The 23460-nt window shown below is 43.9% G+C and overlaps 1 protein-coding gene across 1 annotated transcript in view; it reads right to left on the bottom strand.

Annotated features, from left to right (window-relative positions):
- Positions 1–23460, bottom strand: part of ATPsynO (ATP synthase subunit O, mitochondrial) — a 45761-nt gene that overhangs the window by 17470 nt on the left and 4831 nt on the right. Inside the window, exons 4-7 of the mRNA XM_075697147.1 lie at positions 20944–21016; positions 11526–11585; positions 1265–1377; positions 172–258 (exon numbers count right to left, since the gene is read on the bottom strand). Of these exons, the coding sequence (XP_075553262.1) occupies positions 172–258; positions 1265–1377; positions 11526–11585; positions 20944–21016 (333 nt within the window). The remainder of the gene's footprint in view (positions 1–171; positions 259–1264; positions 1378–11525; positions 11586–20943; positions 21017–23460) is intronic.

Raw genomic sequence — 23460 nt, 5'->3', positions numbered from 1 at the left:
CAAATGTGATGCATTGTACAGGCTTTCACATGTGAAACTGCTAAAGTAAGCTGCTATTCCACAAGGCCGAAACACTTTGGAATCTGCTTTTCCCAGTCACACCACCACTCCGATGTGATGGAAAGCGGCACAGGGCATGCCGAAGATAACAAAGGATGGGATCAGTGTTACCTTCTTGGTGAGCACAAGCACCTCTCCTTTTTTGAGAAATGCCTTCAGCGCTGACTCAAGATCCTTTTCCATGGCAGCATCCAAGGGCTGAAACAACAAAGTTCCACATGTGGACGCCACATTTGGGGGGAACTACACAACCACACTACAAAGAGAGAGGATCCATTATTTCAGCATGCTTGTTGAAATGCATCTTCCAGAAGAGTTCAAATCTCCCTTTGGAATTATTTAAATCCCGATGTTGGAAAAGACATTTTTCACCATAGCAAGTCAGGATGGACTGCAAAACTGAAGCTTGGATTGGTGGACATGCCACTAGTTGCATTCGTTTTTTTCCTGCCTGCGGGATTTTTTGTGCTTAGCCTTGTTTTCATTACTGCTGGCACTGCATATCTTCGTATTAGTCCACATTCTTTCCACTAGTTCATTGTCATCGACAAATAATCAGCACTGTGGTGGACTGCGCCCGCCACAAAACCTTCAATGTGCAAAAGCACTACAAAGAAGAAGCAATTGCCACTGAGCAGTGTAGAGTTGAAGGCATAACCTGTGCAGCAGGGGCACCCTATTTGGCGCAGTTGCCCAGAGAATAAAATGGCATGTTTTTTAAATCTTTGAATTGATTTTTCTCAGGTTGCACTTTTTGGTCAATTGTCACTTTTAGGAAAACTATTGTTTCAAAACTGCAATGACGAAAACTGTTTAAGTAAAAAAATTAAATTATGGGGTTTTACGCAACAAAACCACGATCTGATTGTGAGGCGCTCCGTAGTGGAGGACTCTGGAAATTTGGACCGCCTGGGGTTCTTTAACGTGCACCTACATCTAAGTACACGAGTGTTTTTGCATTTTGCCCCCATCGAAATGCAGCTGCCGTGGCAGAGATTCGATCCCGCTACCTCATGCAACGAAAACTGTTTGAAAAATTGTTAGGCTGAAAATTTGTGAGGAACAAGTCTATGGATATCTTGAATTTCTAAATTACTTCTATCAAGAAAAAGGTATAGATTTCTGGATCACAGTAGCAACAAGACGGCAAAAACTTAGTCCCCACATCCCTCTTCATAGGCAAGCAAACCAAGAATTTTCTCACCTTGGCAGTGACCACCTCACATGGTACCTCCCCTCTCACAGCACCCATGATGCGTGAAAAAGCACCAATCACCGGCTTCACATACCGTGACCGGCCATTCTCAGCCAGGGAGCCTGCACAGGTGGTGACACACAGTGAATTGACACACACCAGCAGAAGGCTGTCTTATACACATACACAGGGAAAAGCAAGGCACAGGTTGCCAGATGTGCATAAAGACAATGCTCTTAAGGTAAGGTACTTAGATAAAAAGTTTCTCAATATAGAGCCATTGTTTAATCTAACTGCCCTCCTGCCATTGCCCACACGTGATTGGCTTAGTGCGGTCACCCGGCATTTTGGCCGGTTAGCAGTGGTGTTCCGTTTTTGTTTTGAAAACGTTCCAAAGCATGTTTTAAACAACATATGCAAGAATAAGAATTTACTGCATGGAATAAAGTTTCATAACGAGTTTTGGTAAATGTAATACAACACACACTAAAGCTACACATTTTTTGCAAGCATGTTGAAAGGTTTGGAACCTTTTGGGAGCGCTAGTGGTGCTCCATGTAGGAGGAGGATTAGAGGAGGAGGAAAGCTTTGCCTCGAAACTTATCTAGCGACCTTTCCTCTAGTGGCTGCCAACTGTAAACACTTCATCATCATCATCAGCCTAGTTACGCCCACTGCAGGGCAAAGGCCTCTCCCATACTTCTCCAACTACCCCGGTCATGTACTAATTGTGGCCATGTTGTCCCTGCAAATGTCAATGTCATCCGCCCACCTAACTTTCTGCCACCCCCTGCTACGCATCCCTTCCCTTGGAATCCAGTCCGTAACACTTAGTGACCATCGGTTATCTTCCCTCCTCATTACATGTCCGGCCCATGACCATTTCTTTTTCTTGATTTCAACTAAGATGTCGTTTACCCGCATTTGTTGCCTCACCCAATCTGCTATTTTCTTATCCCTTAACGTCACACCCATCATTCTTTCCATAGCTCGTTGCGTCGTCCTCAATTTCAGCAGAACCCTTTTCGTAAGCCTCCAGGTTTCTGCCCCATATGTGAGTACTGGTAACACACAGCTGTTCATGATTTGAGAATGCCTGCCAAACGCACCCCAGCCCATTCTTATTCTTCTGGTTATTTCAGTCTCATGATCCGGATCCGTGGTCACTACCTGCCCTAAGTAGATGTATTCCCTTACCACTTCCAGTGCTTCGCTACCTATCGTAAACTGCTGTTCTCTTCCGAGACTGTTAAACAATACTTTAGTTTTCTGCAGATTAATTTTTCAGACCCACCCTTCTGCTTTGCCTCTCCAGGTCAGTGAACATGCATAGCAATTGGTCTCCTGAGTTACTAAGCAAGGCAATATCATCAGCGAATCGCAAGTTGCTAAGGTATTCTCCATCAACTTTTATCCCCAATTCTTCCCACTCCAGGCCTCTGAATACCTCCTGTAAACATGCTGTGAATAGCATTGGAGATATCGTATCTCCCTGTCTGACGCCTTTATTTATAGGGATTTTGTTGCTTTCTTTGTGGAGGACTACGGTGGCTGTGGAGCCGCTATAGATATCTTCCAGTATCTTTACATATGGCTGATCTACACCCTGATTCCGTAATGCCTCCATGACTGCTGAGGTTTCAACTGAATCAAACGCTTTCTCGTAATCAATGAAAGCTATATATAAGGGATGGTTATATTCTGCACATTTCTCTATCACTTGATTGATAGTGTGAATATGGTCTATTGTTGAGTAGCCTTTACGGAATCCTGCCTGGTCCTTTGGTTGACAGAAGTCTAAGGTGTTCCTGATTCTATTTGCGATTACCTTAGTAAATACTTTGTAGGCAACGGACAGTAAGCTGATCGGTCTATAATTTTTCAAGTCTTTGGCGTCCCCTTTCTTATGGATTAGGATTATGTTAGCGTTCTTCCAAGATTCCGGTACGCTCGAGGTTATGAGGCATTGCGTATACAGGGTGGCCAGTTTCTCTAGAACAATCTGACCACCATCCTTCAACAAATCTGCTGTTACCTGATCCTCCCCAGCTGCCTTCCCCCTTTGCATAGCTCCTAAGGTTTTCTTTACTTCTTCTGGCGTTACCTGTGGGATTTCGAATTCCTCTAGGCTATTCTCTCTTCCACTATCGTCGTGGGTGCCACTGGTACTGTATAAATCTCTATAGAACTCCTCAGCCACTTGAACTATCTCATCCATATTAGTAACGATATTGCCGGCTTTGTCTCTTAACGCACACATCTAATTCTTGCCTATTCCTAGTTTCTTGTTCACTGTTTTTAGGCTTCCTCCGTTCCTGAGAGCCTGTTCAATTCTATCCATATTATAGTTCCTGATGTCCGCTGTCTTACGCTTGTTCATCCACTTAGAAAGTTCTGCCAGTTCTATTCTAGCTGTAGGGTTAGAGGCTTTCATACATTGCCGTTTCTTGATCAGATCTTTCGTCTCCTGCGATAGCTTACTGGTTTCCTGTCTAACGGCGTTACCGACTTCTATTGCGCACTCCTTAATGATGCCCATGAGATAGTCGTTCTTAAGTGAGACTAAAGAGATGCCCAACACACAACACACTATATACTGCACACACACACGCACACACACCAGGGAAAACCTTGTGAATCAAATAATGGCACAGTGGGCAATCAGTATGGTCACAGCAGACAAGACACTCAGGAATGGAGACTACAGCTGATGGTGCAGATAAGTTCAAATATGTCCAAAATATGGCAGTGCAACCCTAACACAGACCTGGATCTTACATAAGAATAGATTATGTTCAGTGATAACCTTGGTGATGTTGGCTGCTGTACCCGTTAATTTAACTCGAAGTTGTAGCAAAACAAGTTCACTTTGCAACAGCAACTGGCAAGCCTGCAAAATAGTCAAATTGTGGCACACTAGCATAGGCACTCTTATACTGCTCACTGAGGATAAAACTTGACACTCAACAATGCATTCATAATCATGGAGTTGAATCACACATTGTGATTAAAAGCAGTCACTAAAGGAAAAGTGTGTGCGGGCTGAAATGACTGCCATGCAATTAGTGCAGGCAGCCTTGGATATCCCGCTGCAATCATGCTTCTTGTCTAGCACACACATCTGAACTCAGCCTGAAGACAACACTCAGGCTGAATTGGTTTCGGTGTGCAGTTAAACGAAATCCTTCAAAGAGGTTTCCAAAGAGTATCTTCACCATCCAGAATGCCATCTTACATGCAGCAATAGCAAAACACTAATGAGAACTAAGCCAGTATGCACTGAGTGTTGCATAAATAAGGGAGCCAGGCATATTCATGACTGCTTCAGCTTGAGTGCTGGCTCCTTTGTGCTCAAATTTCGTAAAGAGATGCAATTTTGTCTGGAATCTAACTGGATGAAGCCAACAGACCAATGTAACCAAGGAAAGCTATGCTTGGCTTTACATGGCTGTAGCTAAAAGCCAAGCAAAGGACCAGGCAGGATTCCGTAAAGGCTACTCAACAATAGATCATATTCACACTATCAATCAGGTGATAGAGAAATGTGCGGAATATAACCAACCCTTATATATAGCTTTTATTGATTACGAGAAAGCATTTGATTCTGTCGAAACCTCAGCAGTCATGGAAGCATTACGGAATCAGGGTGTAGACGAGCCCTATGTAAAGATACTGGAAGATATCTATAGCGGCTCCACAGCCACCGTAGTCCTCCACAAAGAAAGCAACAAAATCCCTATAAATAAAGGCGTCAGACAGGGAGATACGATATCTCCAATGCTATTCACAGCGTGTTTACAGGGGGTATTCAGAGGCCTGGAGTGGGAAGAATTGGGGATAAAAGTTGATGGAGAATACCTTAGCAACTTGCGATTCGCTGATGATATTGCCTTGCTTAGTAACTCAGGAGACCAATTGCTATGCATGTTCACTGACCTGGAGAGGCAAAGCAGAAGAGTGGGTCTAAAAATTAATCTGCAGAAAACTAAAGTAATGTTTAACAGTCTCGGAAGAGAACTGCAATTTACAATAGGCAGCGAGGCACTGGAAGTCGTAAGGGAATACATCTACTTAGGGCAGGTAGTGACTGCGGATCCGGATCATGAGACTGAAATAATCAGAAGAATAAGAATGGGCTGGGCTGCATTTGGCAGGCATTCTCAGATCATGAACAGCAAGTTGCCATTATCCCTCAAGAGAAAAGTATATAACAGCTGTGTCTTACCGGTACTCACCTACGGGGCAGAAACCTGGAGGCTTACGAAAAGGGTTCTACTCAAATTGAGGACGACGCAACGAGCTATGGAAAGAAGAATGATAGGTGTAACGTTAAGGGATAAGAAAAGAGCAGATTGGGTGAGGGAACAAACGCGAGTTAATGACATCTTAGTTGAAATCAAGAAAAAGAAATGGGCATGGGCAGGACATGTAATGAGGAGGGAAGATAACCGTTGGTCATTAAGGGTTACGGACTGGATTCCAAGGGAAGGGAAGCGTAGCAGGGGGCGGCAGAAAGTTAGGTGGGCGGATGAGATTAAGAAGTTTGCAGGGACGGCATGGCCACAATTAGTACATGACCGGGGCTGTTGGAGAAATATGGGAGAGGCCTTTGCCCTGCAGTGGGCGTAACCAGGCTGATGATGATGATGATGAGCTAAAAGCCAACCCCATCAGCACAGTGGAAGAATATGAGATCTGCATGAAGAAGCCTCCAAACGAGAGAGAGGGCTTGGTAGCATTGCAGCTTTTGGCGAGAGATGTGCGGGAGAGTGGACCATCTGGGGTCCCACCAGCTTGGGTATATTGTTACGCGAACGAAGGATTAACAACTGGGGTGGTGTTCTGTAAGAGTCCACTTAGTGGACTGTCCATTTCACCCGCTGCTGATTGGATGCAGCTGTACAAGCGAGGAGGAGACGAGCGGCCCCAGCCAATCAGGAACGGCCAAAATGAACAGTCCACTAGGTGGACTCTTATAGAATACCTCCCCTGGAGACTATTTACAAAGTATATTTACGTATGATAATGCAGCGCAAGCCAGTTCAGCCGACAGCTCGAGAGCCAGGGAGCGTTCGTCTTTGTTGGGACGCCCGCATGCATCGTCCACAAGAAACACACAATATGCATGTAATCATTATCCCCGGCGGTGCAAGCATCGTCCCGGTGCGTCTAAATATCAGTGATAACAGGAGAGTAATATGGTTTGAGGTATGCGATATACACATGAGTGCAATTCGAGGCAGATGAGGCACTGGTACTGACTGGGGCCATTTCGTAGGTAACTTTGTGAGATACTTTACGGATACTTTATGAGAGTCTGCGCAAGCAAAATAACTTGTAAAAATTGTTTCCAAGCTCCTTTCCACACAATCTACCTTTTCAAAAGCCAGTAGTAGACTGTGCCGAGTACATTGCCATAGCTGATATGCGTGCATTAATAGATATAAGTAATTTTCTACGTAGACAAATGGCAGCTCCAGTAGGCAGTTTGTAGTATCTTAAATTGCACCTTAATAAAAAGACTTTCGGTCATTCAATCGCGACTGAAGGTCATGGCTGGGGCCCATGCATTTCTATGGGCCCAAGCTCCGAAATTGATCGGTCACCATGCCCATGCCTGACCCCCATGGTGAGCCAAATGGCAACCCTTTTCATGGCAAGGTCTCTCTCGAAAGAGCTTAAGAGACCATGAATACGTCAAACAAGCATCATTTTCGACCGAAAACACTCATTTTTGGCCTGCCTTAGTTTTGAAGCAATAACTATAGCTCACAATGACTCATACGTTGTTTACCCAATTCTAATGCACACCTTCCTTTTAATGAAAATTGGACCAAAAATTGCCTGTCTGGTGCAATCGAATACAAAACCAAAATCACCTTCGTGACGTTTGTATGCTTTACCGCACAACAGATGTACTGCGGTGAAGCCGACCTTAGGAAACCGGCCACCATAGTGCAGCATGTATGAAACCGGTGTCCCACTGAAAAAACAGGTGCACGTGTACCCACTGAATGATTAAATCAATGTTGTCAGTCTCATAAGGGTCGAATAAACAGAGTCAACTGTAATCACGAGCGCGAAATGAAGCTAGGAGCATTAATTCAAAGTAGCTAAATACCTAAGCGAGTTTCTGAATTTGTCACACATTGTCTTCCACAAGGGTTGAAATCTGGGCCAGTTGGTACATACTTGAACAAAAAAAAAAAAACTGTAAAAAAACACAAAGGACAAGAGGAGAGGTTCACGGCACAACGACTGGTCATTCACACCAGTCGTTGTGGTGTGAACCTCTCCTCTTGTCCTTTGTGTTTTTTTACTGGTTTTTTCGTTCTAGTCTTCCACATCAGTGTAGTACACAGATTGAGACTGCAATTTCGTGATGCTACACGACGATAAGCAGAAATCACAGCACATTGTGAAATTCTTTGTACAGCGGCATTTATTTTCAAGCACTGTAACAGCCAACTCCGTCGCTCTTTCAGTGTTTTTGGATTCAATAAAGCAATTCTTGTGAATTCACAACTTCAAAGGAGCACCATTAATTAGTCACTGGGGAAATTTTCAAAAATCCACTGGCTGTCATTCCTGTAGACTATTCCATGGATTCAAATGCCTCCAACCTGGGAAACGCGAAATTATATGTGGTACTAAGCACAGGCACGGTCTTCTTTTTTTTCCTCTCTGAGTGAATGCTTGAACGCCCTTACCCAACTGAGTTAGTGTGTGTTTACAGTTCTGTTAGCAACTATGGTAATACAATATTTTGAATCATGGTTCTTATACATCTTCTAGGAGGATGGACCTGTCATCAAAATTTTGTAAACATGACAATAATTGTAGAATGTGTACGTGTTGTCACCATTCCTGCCAGACAACATACAGTTAAATCTCGATAATGCGAACCCAAAGGGGTCCCAAAATTTGTTCAAATGATTAAAAGTTTGAATTAAAGGAAGCCGATTGAATAGAGGACATTTGCAGTGGCGCATGTGCACTGAGCTAACACATATGTGGGAATTCCAGAAGATTTATTCACATGTATTGACAAATTACAGTGAACGCCAGATTTTTCGGACTCCTTAGGGGCCGCAAAAATGTTCGAAAAAATGAGTGCATGCCTTTTACTGCTCCCAAGGGCTCAAATCACCACAGGCACGTTCGAAACAGGTCTAAATGCCTGACAGTACACTAATTAGGCATATTGGTGCTCATACATTTAAAGCTTGTTCATTTGAATTCCGCGGGATGCTACAAAAATTCAAATTATGCAAAATTCTAACTAACGAAAGATAAAAATATAGCTCGGTTAAGGCGCGTACATAGTCCAACGTGGCATGAGCATGCGCACACACACGCTACGTCATGTTGACGTGAACAACAACGTCTATACTTCGAATCACTGGCGCAGCTAACGTAACCGGACGTGGCCAATGCTGTCCGACGATGATGTCGAGATGGCTCTTGCTACATCCACATGTTCATCGCGCTGACTGTCGCAGAGAAAAAAAGATGTCGCAGTTTCGCCCGAAAGGCGAAGCATCAATTGCGATACCAAATTAATGGATAGCTATACAAAGTAAGGATAGTTTTAGTTTTATCGGCCATATGAACTTGTAAACATTCACTTACTAACTAAATTAACAAGCACGGTGTCACACGCGCACAGGTAAGCATGAACACATCTCGCTCGGTGACCGCGGAAACTCGCTGAAAAACGCTGGAGTGAGAAAACACGGCTGTAGCAGCAAGTGAATTGACCTTCGTACAGCTCTCACTTCAATGCAAATTTAACGTAGAAAGCACATCCTGTGCGAAGCTACCGGCACTACTCACACTCTGCAAACATTCACGCTTTGAAGATGGGGCCCACGTGGGCGCGCACTTTGGCCACGTCGCAGATGGCTTTCAAGATACGGCACCCGCACAGCCGCGCCGTAAACAGCAGCCGCCGGAAAATAACCCCCCCCCATTACCCCCCTCCCTCCCTCCCTTGCCTCACCAATTGAATACACTTAACTTTGACAGGACCACAGTGTCAGTTCAAATTAATGAGATTTGACTGTATTTGTGCGGTACGCGGCCCACTGAAAGCTGGCAAAATTTTATCGCATACGTCGCAGTACAACATTTTTACTTGAATATTTTATTGCAGTTGAACCGTACAGCAGTCTGGCAACAATGAACGGTGATGAAACTAAACTGCACCCCTGGAAACTGTTCCCTAGGAATAATGAAAGATGATTTAAAATGTCATGCTTTTGCGTACTGCAAGCACCGGAAGCAATTAGGAGACGACAATACATCATGGCCACCATGCATCACTTCGGTTCTGCATCTGCACCTCGGCCATCTGCTTTTTTATGGCGCGAAACAGTGTCACCCTTGCTGCATTGTTGGATACAAGCGGGACAAAACAGTTAATGTGGTCTCAATCTGTTTTCACCCAGGTAACGCAATTGGGGCCCTGCATTTCCCGACGTCACACAGTCTATTCCAAAATGGCAGTCGCTATTAATGAGAAAGGCTTAAATTAAACTGAAATGTTAGGTTAAAATGCGCGCTGAGAGCCTTCTTTTGTTTGTATGACTATATAGGTCATATGCAAAACCCAACATCTATGATGTGTTTGCAGCTTCCGCAGCATTCAACCAGCAAAAGCATCACCCATAAGATCCACATTTTGAATTCAGAAGGGGCCACTCTATGGGGTGTGGATTTGGACACCATCTATTGGGCTCTCTAAGAATTCTCAGTTACAATGATAGCCTGAGAATAGTTGGGCAACCTTGTCATGGCCTCTAACATGTAAGGTCAATGAACAGAAGAAACGTTTCCCACTATTTCAGAGATATCCGCACCCATGACCTTAAGTTATCTTCTGCAGCCCTAAATGCATAAAAGAATCCCAAGTAACAAACTCTTGGGTCATGCCTAAGAAGTGTACTGTAGTACAGTCAACGACCGATTTTTCGGACCCTCTAGGGAACGTAAAAACGTCCGAAAATTCAGGCAGTCCGAAAAAATGAATGCATGCAAAAAAAAACGCACTTTTTTCTTATCGGATCTTGAGGTAAAGGGCGAAGTACCAGGCTTCCGAAACCCTGCCAAAGCATCAGTGAAGTGGCTATAAAACGAGGCGTTCAAAAACTCTGTATGCAGCCGACTGCCGGTTTATTATGTACATTGCATCGTCGGGCAGCCGGTGTTATTGCTGCAGTGGCTTAAAGAACTTGTTGCTTGGACGGCGTTCCGGTTGCATGCAATCATATTCGCCTCGATCTGAGCAAGGGTCATGTCAGCACTGCACACCGATGAAAGAGTCAACAGTGCACGCGTCAACTCGGCGCTTGTAGTCGGCGCAGGCATTGGCTCCTCATTTTCAACATCGGAGTCTTCTGAATCCCTCACAACCTGACGGACTATCTCCTCGTCAGTCAGTTCTGCGCAGAAATCGAGCTCGTTTTCAGCGTCAACAAACTGTTCGAAAGTTATTTCCGTGGGTATAGAAACCCCAGCAGAGCGGAGGTCGTTGATCACGTCGTCCATGGGCGCCGAACTCCTTGCTCACGCCAGCCTGGGATCGGCCGCTCACGACTTGCTTAATAATGGCAGCTTTCTTCTCCATCGTTAACCGACGGTACTGCTTTCCGCGCTTCGATGCCATCGGCGAGGACGACGAAGACGGAGTGGGGGCCATCGAAGACAAGGGAAATCCTCAAGTTGCGAACAGTGGAGCTCGCTAACGAGCGTCAAGTACCTAGGCCTAGCGTCGCAGAGCACACTTGAACAGCACAACTACAGAGGCTAGAAGATAACCTTCTAGCTTCTATAGCACAACCACACACCACGCTAACCAAAACGTGGCCGGTGTAAACAAACGAAATGGCGCCGCTCCGGAAACTCCGCCGGAGGCGGAAGTGTGGCGATAAACATAGCCAGCGTGGCCAGACCAAATCGGTGTGTGGTGGCTAGATTCGGCTAGTTGTGGTTCAAAGCGGTGATATGCTTCGGCTGCAAGTCTATTTCCTTCGCAAGGGCACTGCGCGAGGAGCTAAAGGACCTTCCGTCGCGTCAAAAAGTCCGGAAAATTGGACGAGACAACGGGGGGTTCAAGCGTCCGAAACTTCAGATGTCCTTATACATTGATTCTATGGGGCTCGTGGCGGTGCCGCGAAGACGTCCGAAATATCAGGTATGTCCGAAAATTTGGGCGTCCGAAAATTCAGTCGTTGACTGTAATAGGAAAGGCAGTGGTGCCTCCTCTTACCAATCAGGTTCACAGTCAAACTGCTGAACTGCAATTTCTTGAGGGCATTCTGGAGGGCATCTGGGGGAGAGAGAAACAGCAAACAATGATCAACTAGAGACAAGGCCTAGTTGCACTGCTGCAAAACAAAAACAATCCAACCAGCAGATTTCAAAAAACTACAACACACTTCAAGAATAGAGCTAAACAAGGGGCTCGATTTTATTAGTCACAATCATACAACATGACACACAATGAAGCCAGAGAAAGTTATCTTTGCATCCACCTTTATTTTTCCTCTATCCAGATTATTTCTACATTTCAGTATGCATAATTAACTTCCCCTATGCTCTCTCTGGCTTCATTTCACACCGCACAATTCCTTTTTCCCAGATGCTCGTGCATGCAACACTTGCATGAATCCTTTCTAGATGGCAAGCCTCGGGGCTAAGGCATGTTCAGTGGCCAGTTGAACAAAGACACTACATCACTATTTCAAGTATAATTACACATACATTACACGTAGCTGCTTTGTTAAAAGACAACAGCAGCAAATCTTCAAGCATGTAAAAAGGCCAGTTTCAGATAATTTAGAGTGATCTCTAGAGCTTTAAGGTTGAAATGCAAGTAGGTGCATCACAAAACGTGCGCATTGATATTTTTCATACCGAAACTTTAAAAAAATGCCGTCATTACTACTCGCTGGAAGTGAAGCGAAATTTAAGACTGTTGAGAGCCAGCACTTGTGTCGTCTGCTTCCAATACTTGTATCGTTCCCATGTACCAGCGAACAGGTCCCGCATGTCTGCTAGCCATAGAGTTAATATACTCTGCCAGCTTTTTCGTATGCTGTGCCCCCGCTGTTGTACACCCACAATGTTCCTTTAGTGCAAAGAATTTTTCAAATCAAGCCGGTTGTCTATGTTCAACAAGCAGAGCCTCGACGTGTTCTGTCTCCCCTCAGAGATGAAGAGTGCATTGGGATGACCGAGCTAAAGGCGCAGATAGTCTGGCTGCACATGGATAGTCTGCACATGGATGCGATCCAAGTGCAGTGTAGTTATGCTATGTCGGCAAAAATTGGACGCTCTATAGCGAAGCGTGGCTGGCGTGGGAATAAATAATGTTTTATTCACGAGAGCACTTCTGGAGCACAGTGCATCGGGTGCCAGCTGGCTGACCAGCAGCATGCTGGCCTACGCTTCAGACAGTTCAAATCCACTAAAGCGAGCGTGCCGAATGTATGCCTTCGACAATCAAAGTGCTCGCTCGCCACGCTGCTGCGGGCTATGTTTAATGCGCTATACAAAAGGCAATATTTTAGAGATCTTAGCGTCGCCACCATGATGTATCTGACTTTGCTGGCCACTGCCCCAGCATGCTCCTTTAACCTTGGCTACCTTAGGGTTGACCGAACAGGCAGTTACTGCCATCTATAGTAAAAAGATTAGAAGTAGCCGAGGCTCAGCGCAAAGTTCATGAAAAATCATGGCCAGACTCTGGCCGTGGTAAGTTTTGCGCATTTCGCTCTGGCAGCATTGCATTTTGGCATAGTGTGACATCACATCTACAGCATGGACGCCATGTCGTGTTCTTCGGAACAAATGCAGCATGCGGTTCCTGCCGACAGCGTTTCTAGCGCTGTGTCAGAAAGGCTTTCGTTCATCTACTTCAATGCCTCCGATGTGGAGACGTGCGAAATGTCTCAAAGACGATGCACTACCGGAAATTATCACTCAAGAATACCACTCCAGAAAAAAATTTGCTTTTCACGCACCATCACGGCTTACAGTAGCGAGAAAGTCATCCCGAGAGGGTTTGGTAAGCAGATCTTGGATGGTTAAGAGACTGCTCACGAAATATAGCCCGTGCAGCTTCGTCAAGTGCAGTTTACATGATTCGTGTACGTTGGCTGGTCCGCCAAGTTCGCATCGCACTGGCCTGCTGCGGTGCACACTGGCACCCTGAAAGCTGGGACAGGAAAGATGCACTCAGCCTTCCTCTGTGCAGCATTGTGTACTGCACAGCCATCATTCGTATTAGAGTATGTGTTCGAGCACCCGACGGCCACGCAACGCTCCAGCTTGCATTGTTGCAACAGGTTAAATCACATGTGAAACGAGAAAGCACATCAAGAGACACCCATCATCTTGCAAATATTAAGCAAATAATGTGCTCAACATGATGTGACTGAAAAGTCAGTAGCCTTGTACGGTTCTGGGACTTTCGCCATATCAACCTCACTACTGCTCACCGCCAAGTGCATGCATTGTCTGATTAGGCATTATGTAAAGGCCGCTAATAAAAATTGTCAATTATCAGCACAGCGGCTTTGCCAAGATTTCATTGTCTATGCTATGCATTTATAGCTAATTAGCCCAAGTAAAAATTTATTGCAGTTGGCCTTTAAGTGTATGTCTTGCTCCAACCTCCATGCACCTGGTAACTTCTGCAGTCGCATACATGCCACACTAAGCTTCCCAGCCTGCATAATCAAGAGCTGTGAAAGCTGCCACAACTATTTTAACTATAAACTATCTTTCATGAATTTGCTATACGCAGAAAAACAACATAGCCGCGAACTGCCGCCGGGTCTCTTCCGCCAAACATTATCAATCCAGTCAGCGACCAAGTCCATGGTCATTCAACCTTTTTCATTTGCGCTTACAACCACGCCACTTGGAAACACGATTCCTTTTGGGAGAGTCTTCAGTCTGAAGATAAGATACGGGGGCAGCTTGTGCCCATCCGCAGTGCAACAAAGCATTGTAGTGACTAGTTTTTTCGAGGCCAGAAGACAAAATGCCCACTTGCTTCGCCCCCTTCTTTTCAACGGTTGTGATGGCAGGCAAGTCAAAGTAGAGCGGCATCTGATCAGCATTTTCAATTTGTCCGAAGTGGTAGCCATTTCTATGGCGCAACTTCAAAAAGTACTGCTGAAAACTGCAATTTCTCTTCGTATTCTTCCGGCACTTTTTGGCATATCTCTGTTCGCCTTCGAAGAGAAAAGCCTTTTCATAAAATTTGATAGCCAGTACCCTGCTCGCTTTGAAGTCACTCTGCATTAACCCTTTTGTTAGGGCTAACTGCATCGCCCGTACTTTGAGCAAATCGGTCATCACAGGCCGCTGTGCGACTCTTATTTCGGCAAAGCGGCCCTGCTTCAGTCCACTGAAACCCTTCCTTGTTGCTTTGCTGGTAAAAATATTCTTCTGTTCGCGCCAGTCCTGCACGCAAGTTTCGTTAACTCCGAACGCCCGTGATGCGGCCCGATTTCCGTCCGTCTCCGCGCACATGATAACTTTCCTTTTAAATGCGGCATCATGGTGGACTCTGTGTGTCTTCACAGTCGACACTTCTATGCTGATTCAATAAATGCAGAAAACAGGAAGACAAGCGGTAGACTAGGTTACACCAGCGCCTGGTTACACGTACAATATGCACATGGAGGAAGCTATGGCAGCTAGGCTAGAAGCACGTACAAGGCAGCCATTTTTCGAATGCCGATGGGGATATGGTAATACAGATTTAGGGTCATACTCGATTCTAACGCTTACGCAATTTTTGGACCCGTTTTATCGGAAAAAAGGTGCGCGTTAGATTCGAGTAAATACGGTAATTTGCCCGTTTCTTCATCTCTCCTACTCCTGTAGTGTGCTCATCTTTGTCGCCCTTTCCCAAATTTCTCAATCCTTGTGCCTCTACGAACTGGTCTGTTTGTTCTGCCATCTGCTCCACAGTTTGTAGTTTTCTTTCTTTAAGGAATATCGCAAAACTGCTGCTACATCTGGCAAGAAATTGTTCACCCACGACTTTGTCGTGAACCCCTTCATACGTTTTGTTCGTCTCAGACAGCTCTATCCACCTCTCAAAATAATTTTTTAGACGACACGTGAACTGCTTGCCTGTTTCTGAATCTTCAGGCTTACGTGACCTAAACTTCTCCCGGAACCTTTCTGCGGTCAACCTGAATCTTTGCAATAAAGTTTTCTTCACCTTGTCATAGTCTAATGACACCTCTGCTGACATATGCCCAAAGACACTCAAGAGCCTCGGCCACTAAACACAGGCTTAAGAGGAAGCTTTAGCTAAGGGCCAACTTCGAAATGGCCTATTCAAATACATGTAAAACACAAAAATGTTTTTCAGAGATAAGCCATGGACCGATATTAATGGAATTTGTTGCATTTTAAAGAGAAAGTTACATTCTAGTGACTGTTGGAAACGGAATTTCGATTTAGGGCCTCAATTTTGTTAAAATAATTTTAAAATATTTGACAGTTAGAAAAAAATAGAAGCACGAAGTTTACAAACTCATACCTCTGCATCAAAAATGGATATTGAGGTTTTGTAAACAGCATCCATTACATCATTCAAAGCGGACAAATTCGATACGTAATTTTACTTATGTGAATTTGTTACGTTGGTTACAAGGGTTCTGCAAGAGCTGTATTTCCATATTATAAAATTTTTTTATATTCATGTGTAACATCAATTTTGTCCGATTTAGATGCACTATTAGATGCAATTCACAGAATCGTACTATCATTTTTTGTTGTTGCGTTAGAGATGTAAGTTGATACTTTAGTATCTTGAAAATTTCCGATTTTTGCCAATTTTTAATTAAATAATTGACGACATAACTTCAAAATTTGAAACCAACAGTCACTAGATTTTAAGTTTTTCTTTTAAATGCAACAAACCTTGTCAAATTTGGTGCAGTGGTTGTCTAGAAAAACGAATTCTCCTTTTACATGTATTTAGATAGGAGCACCCGAGCTAAAGCTTCCTCAAAGAATTGGCCCACTCGCTCCTCTCCCAGCCTTGCTCGACTGCCGTCCTTTCAAGCAGATGCGAATACGCATCTAAATCATCGAAAGGTGCCATCAATTTCCTAGGGCAAATCTGTCTTGGCCTGGAAAGAAAGAAGGTGAGTAGAATGACGCCGATCCGGGTGTACTCGTTCCATCACGAGAGCCCGCGCCCATCTCTGCGAGCTCCAAAAATAAATTTGAGCTGAAAGCTCCAAAATTTTTTTTTTCTTTAGTGCTCATCGGACGTTTGTTTGTGTTGCCTTTCTTTTTCTTGTTCAGCACACTCGAAGAACTTCATCGTCTCGTCCTTTGACAAGTTTAAATCTTTAGCTACTGCCGCCAAATGTTCCCACTCCATCTCTAAACCACCAAGATCAGTGAGAGGGCTGGACTAGAATCCTGGCACGTATGCTGGAACGGATCCTGGCAGGCTCGCCAATTGTCGTGTGTCACTGATCTCGGGGACGTGCGGATGTTAGGAGAGATGGGGTTGGGAGACGCAGAGCAGCACAGCAAACAGATTTTAATTAACCCAAACTCAAAACAAAACTCATGCAAACCAAAACACAATGAAGTACTAGCACTTATGCTACCGAATTAATAGTCAGTAAAAGTTAATACTTTGCAACTACAACAGCGGTTTGTGACAGTGAGCAATCCTGTAATTCTATGAGCTGTTTACAACCACCTTCTCATCACTAAAATTGGTGGAAAGGCAACCCCATACTTTATCAGTGATACCATTAGTTCAATCATTTTCCTAGCAATGCATGTGTCATGACAAATTCCAGATTCAAATACAACCAACAGAATACATGACACACTGGTATCAGAAAATCGGCTGACTTCTATAAGTTTGCAGGAAACAGAGGAACTGCAGAGGTGAGATTTGTTCTTGGCCAATTTTTCTCTCACGTCAGGCATCAAAGAATAAAATGCTATTCCTCCTGATAGAGTCAGTTCCAAAATTTTAGCATTGTGAAAAACAAGCAACTTCACAGAATACAAAAAATGAAATGCAACCAATGTGGCAATTTTAGAAATGTATACGATGCAATGTGACCACCCTTAGCCTCACAAAACACACAGAATCATTGTCACACGTAATGCACATAACAAATACCAAGTTTTTCACATTACTGGCAGTCACTCCATACTTCCAACATTTCATAGCAGTACAAGAAGATGCCCAGTGCAACTATAATGAGAAGACAATTATGACAGCTGTAACAAGTACTTCTCACATTAACAATATTGATTTATTAATGAAGAGAAAATCAGGCATCCACCCGTTTGTAGCAATTGCTACAACGCTGTTTCCGCAGAGCTACTACGTCAAACACTTGCCTTTGCTTCGTGTGTTGTCGACAAGCCCCCTGGTTAGCTCAGATGGTAGAGTGGCTGCCCCGGAAAGGCGGCGGTCCCAGGTTCGAGTCCTGGACCAGGACGGATTTTTCTTCAACTCTGAGGCTTTTCTTTCGAGAAACCCGTATGGGTTTCCTTTGTAGCAATTGCTACGAACGGGTAGATGTCTGATTTTCCTTTTATTAATTACTTCTCTCCACCTTGCGGGTTTCCGCAGAACAACTACATCAAATATTGATTTATTTACATCATACTGCAGGTCTTGTGGCCCAAGCAGGAGGGGCAAGATAAACTGATAAATATGCAATACAAAACGTTAGAACGCGACTAAGCAAGAAAAGAAATGAAGCCAAATAAGAGAGCACATAGCCACATCACTAAATAACCGTGGTCAGCTTGATGCCATCTTTAGACTACTCAAAGGTAAGCCAGGTAAGCCATAAAAAACTAGTTCTAAAACTTGCTGCACTTCTTCCTGGCAATAAACTAATTGACTGGATATCTGATTACCTGCACCTCCGATTCCAATTCGTCACTTTTAATTGCAAAACCTCTTCTATAGCTGAGGTCATGTCAGGGAGGCCACAGGGCTCAGTTCTCGGGCCACTCTTATCATATATGTTAATGACATTATTGAAGTAGCCAGAAACACACAAGCGAAAATACGTCTCTATGCATATGATTGCGTGATCTATTCCAACATTCGTACTCTTCGTGATAAAGAAGTGCTTAACAACATATCTTTGTAGTTTTTCAGACTGGAGTAACACACGGCAGATGAGCATTAACTTCAGCAAAACTGTAGCAATGTCTTTAACTAACAAGAAACAGCCCCTAAAATTCAGGTGTAGCACTCAAGGGTACAGTATTAACATAGTTAACGAGTTCAAATACTTTGGGCTTACTTTTACAACTAACCTTAGTTGGCATAATCATATCAACATAGTCTGCTCTAAAGTGCTGCGAAAATTAGGGTGCCTAAAACGAACTTTAAAACACGGCACTAAAGAGTGCAAGCTTACGGCGTATAAATCACAAAAGCCATACAGAGAGGCTTATTGTACTCTGCGGATTTCTTGATAACCTGATTAATGACATGGATGTGATCCATTGTAGAGTTTTCCTTCTTGAAGCCAGCCTGCTCCCTTGGTGTACTAAAGTCCAGTGTTGCCCTTATTCTATTGGAGATATGTTTGGTAAATATTTTATACAATACTAGGAGTAAGCTAATGGGCCTATAATTTTTTTAACGTCTCCCTTTTTGTGCATTAGTATAATCATTGCATTCTTCCAGTTTTCAGGGACTCTTGCAGTCGATAGACACTTCGTATAAAGAGTCGCCAGTTTTCCAAGCATTAAGTCTCCTCCAACATTGATTAAATCAACTGTATTGCATCTTCTTCTGCCGCCCTTCCTCATTTCATGTCTTGCAAGGCCCTTCTGACCTCATCGCTAGTTATAGGAGTTTCTGTATCCTGTTCATTACTGTTCCAAATGGAGTTGTCCTGAGTCCTCCGAGTACGGTACAGGTCAGTATACAATGCTTCCGCTGCTCTTACTAAACCTTCGAGATTGCTGATATTACCCTGCTTATCTTTCAGTGCATACATCCTGGTTCGCCCCATGCCAAGTTTCTTTCTCGTTGATTTCAGGCTGCATCCATTTTTTTACACCTTCTTCAGTCTTTCTCACGTTATAGTTTCGAATATCACTTATTTTCGCCTTGTTGGGAGAGCTTGCCTACTGGTTGCCTTGGTGCCTTGCCTCTCACTTCAATGGCTACCACTGAAGCCAGCCTACTTACGGTTTCATTCATTAGCTCTATGTCATCTCTCTGTTCTAGTGCTGCAAATTTGTTTGCAAGTACGAGCCTGAATTGGTCTGCTTTTACCCTTACTGCCTCTAGGTTGACCTGTTCCTTCTTGACCAATTTTGCTCTCTCTCTCTCTTCAAACTGAGGTGAATCCTAGCCATCACTCACCTATGATGACTGCACTTTACCCTGCCTATCACTGCTACATCCTGCACTATGCTGGGATCAGCAGAAAGTATGAAGTCAATTTCATTTCTTGTTTCACCATTAGGGCTTTTCCAGGCCCACTTTCTGTTGCTACACTTCCTGAAAAACGTGTTCAGTGTTCGAAGCTTATTCCTTTCTGTGAATTTTACCAGCATCTCTCCTCTAGCACTCCTAGAATCGACGCCGTAGTTGCCAACTGCTTGTTCACCAGCCTGCCTTTTCCCCACTTCTACATTGAAGTCGCCCATTAGAATCAACGCCGTACCATATTGAGTTGGCACTTTTCTCATCACTAATTCCACATCTTCATAAAACTGATCGACTTCCTGATCATCGTCACTGTATGTTGGAGCGTAGGCTTGCACTACTGTATCTTTAATCTATACCTCTTAAGTTTGATTACAACTACAGATACCATCTCATTAATGCTGTAGAATTTGTCAATGTTGCCCGCTATGTCCTTATGGATTAGGAATCCTACCCCGTATTGCTTCTTATCTAGGAGACCTCTATAGCAGAGGACACATCCCTCATTCAGCAATGTATAAGCCTCACCAGTTCTAATCTCACTAAGGCCAATGATGTCCCAAACAATGTTCAATAGTTCCTCAGAGTCCTGCTAAGCGAGCCTCACTGGAGAGTTCGGGTGTTAAACGTTACAAGAGTCAGTTTCCATTGGCGGCCTGTCCGGACCCAGAGATTCTTAGCACCCTGTGCTGCGTTACAGGTCTGACTGCCGCCTTAGGTGCTCTGCAGCTGCTGGGGACTGAGGGCCATTGGGTAATTGAGTGATTCATTTGGGATGGAATGGCCGAATACTGCACCAGGGAGGCCAATTCCTGTTCTGGTGAGGGAGTCTTATTGAAGCTTAGTTGGCCTTACTAATTTGGTTGTACCTGGATAAGTGTAGCCCAACTTGCTCTCAGCATTTTTGCCAGTGAGAGGCATCACTCCAAGCCTGCAGATGTTGTGCACTGGATGGAGGAGGTGAATTTCAAACTCGTATCCTAGCAAAATTACACACATGCGCACACACAGTTAGCTTATAGCTATATCAGAAATTGCTGCAAGATTATTTGCAACGTCAGGAATACTGAAGAAAAATGTCAGACAAGTGCCTAGCGCAATAACTGCAGTTCACTCCTACGCCCTAAGCATTATGAAATACCCCAATTGTTTACCTCAGACAGCTGCTGTCTCACAAATCGATACATATCAATCTATCTCCCCTAGACCATACCTCTTTTGACAAGCTTGTTGACAAGCGGGTTCTCGAGAAACTGTGCAAGCTTGGTGTCTTGCTCCATCAAGCCCTATAAGGAATAAAGAAATAAAGAATTAACATTACTGGACATCTGTAAATGTTACTATATTACTAGTGTTTTCTTGCATGACAAGGAAACATCTGCTAAAGCTTCAAAGGAATTTTATACAACAATGCAAGTGCTGTTGTTGAACATTATAGCAAGCTAGAAGAATAAAGAGAATTCTGTAGTTCAATTTTCTGCAAAGACCGCAGGAAGCCAAGAGACAAGGCTAAGGAAAGCACAAAGGAAATTAACATTTCTTTTTGTGTTATTGATCAGAACCGTATAGTTATTTACAGAACACTGAACTTACAACATATTCTGAACAAAAAAAAAAATGGAAGGAAAGACAACTGTTCCACCAGTGGGAGCTGAGTGTACAGCCTCAGACACAACATACCGAGGTGCTCCACCAGTTCATCTACTGTGATGACAGTCCCCCCACACACCTTTTGCAATCTAGTTATCTTGCAATCTGTAAAGGCTAGTTAAGGTCCCTATGCTCTCCTTGGCTTCATTATCTGTTGGCCTCAAATGATTATGACAAGGTAGTTGGATCAGATTCAATAAAAAAGTCACTACACGAAGTGGTGCATCAATACACAAAAGCAAAACAAACTTGGATGTTTTTTTCTGGATGACAGCAACATCAAAAACAGCTGCAAATGGCTGCCAGTACAGTTAGATGTGTCTGTGTTCTTACTGTTATTGCAGACTGCGCATGTGCGTGTATAATTAACCTCTGAAATGTTTTGGACAAGCTTGGCTCGTAAACGAGATCCTCGTTAATCGTGCTTTGGACGAGCTCAGCTCAATAATCCTGTTTTCAAAGCGATTGGTCGAACTCAGCAAGTCCATTTAGTTTGTTTTTTCTGCTACATAGACAGCTGCAGTGCCAGCATTCGAAATCCCAGTTACTTCACTCGTTCTTGTTTTACTACATAGATATCGGTACTTTTTTTAGAGTGCCTCGAAAGGCGCGTTAATTGAGTCGTCATGTTCTACTACATAGACGGCTGCCATTTTGTCAACACCGGAGGGCCATGTTTATTCCAGTCTGTTTTCTACTATACATAGATGTCATCACTTTGCAAACGTTCCAAGAACATGTTTTGTGGAATTGTGCGCATTTTGCGCCTTTTGGCAGGTTTGGAACAATGGTGTCTGCCACTGAAAGCTTGCACGTGCGAAAGAAAGCAGCTGATAGACTGATAGTGAAAGCGGCGGACTAGAGTTCTGTTCTTAGAGCAAAGAGAATCATAATAGTACTCTCATCACTCCTACCAAAAATGACGATTCTGAAAGCAAAGGCAGCACTGACTTGGCCCAGCAATGGCGCAGCCTTTTCACGCCTAAAACACAAAGCAAATTGGTTAAAAACACTTTAGAAGGGTTTACAATGCAGTGAAGTTTGAAAACCATAAAATAAAAGCAAAAGTGGTCACTTTTGGTTAGAACACTAGAACACTTAGAGATTAAGGAACATGTGCTATGTCCCGTGACTCCTCATATGCTTCACCACAATATTTGGTGTATGCTTTTCTGCATAACACAGATGTAATGCTGCAATGGCGTAAGCAAAACAGTAATTATGCAGTGAAGATTGGACCCCTGCTTCATGCACACTCAATGCGTATCTCGATCTGAAGCAAGCTGAATTAGGCTAGTTAGGCCTGCAATGCCTACACACAAATGGCTTGGATTTGAATCTGACTTCGGCCAACTACCTGAAGCATAAGGGCAGTTATGATGCGGCTCTGCTGCATGACATTCTTTTCTTTTTTCTCTTTCACAGTGTGGTTGGGACACCTCTTTAAGAGATTTATGGCCATGCCTGCACAATCGAGAAGATTGGTCGGAATTTCAGGACACTCCCGTGCAAATTGGGAGAGTTGGCAGGTATGCTGGAGTCGCTGTCTATGCGAGTATCTTAAAGGGCAGAGTGGCAATCATATGAATCTGCCTTCATTTTCCTGTGCTGCCCTCTGCTGCATGCCAGTGGAAACGTTTTGGAAGGATGCCGGGGCCTTTCACCGGTTCATTTGTGTACCTGTGCCCATACTGAACATGGCAGCCTTGGAGTTTGATGTCGCTAATTTCTGCACTTGCTCCTCCCTTTTTGTATTCCTTTTACACATTCTTTAGGCATTTCGCATATTCAAGAAGTCTTCAAGCGCAGCCTTCTGTTGGATTTACCAAAGCAGTGCGTTTGTTTACATCGACATATACAGATACAGCCACAGGTCATTGTGTGCTTCAAAATATTGTGAAACAGGCGCATCCCTAATATGAAACCATGGCAAAACATACATATCGGCGCATGTGAGCCGCGCTGTTCCATCCTGAGACGAGTCAAAATGAGCTGCTGAGCCAGTTAAACAACGGCAACTGCATACCTGCCAACCTGGCAAGATAAAAAATCGGGAGACTTTATATTCACAACAATGGGG

This window comes from Dermacentor variabilis, chromosome 6 (genome assembly GCF_050947875.1).
Source record: "Dermacentor variabilis isolate Ectoservices chromosome 6, ASM5094787v1, whole genome shotgun sequence".
Taxonomy (NCBI): domain Eukaryota; kingdom Metazoa; phylum Arthropoda; class Arachnida; order Ixodida; family Ixodidae; genus Dermacentor; species Dermacentor variabilis.
This window is presented reverse-complemented; position numbering and strand designations above follow the sequence as displayed.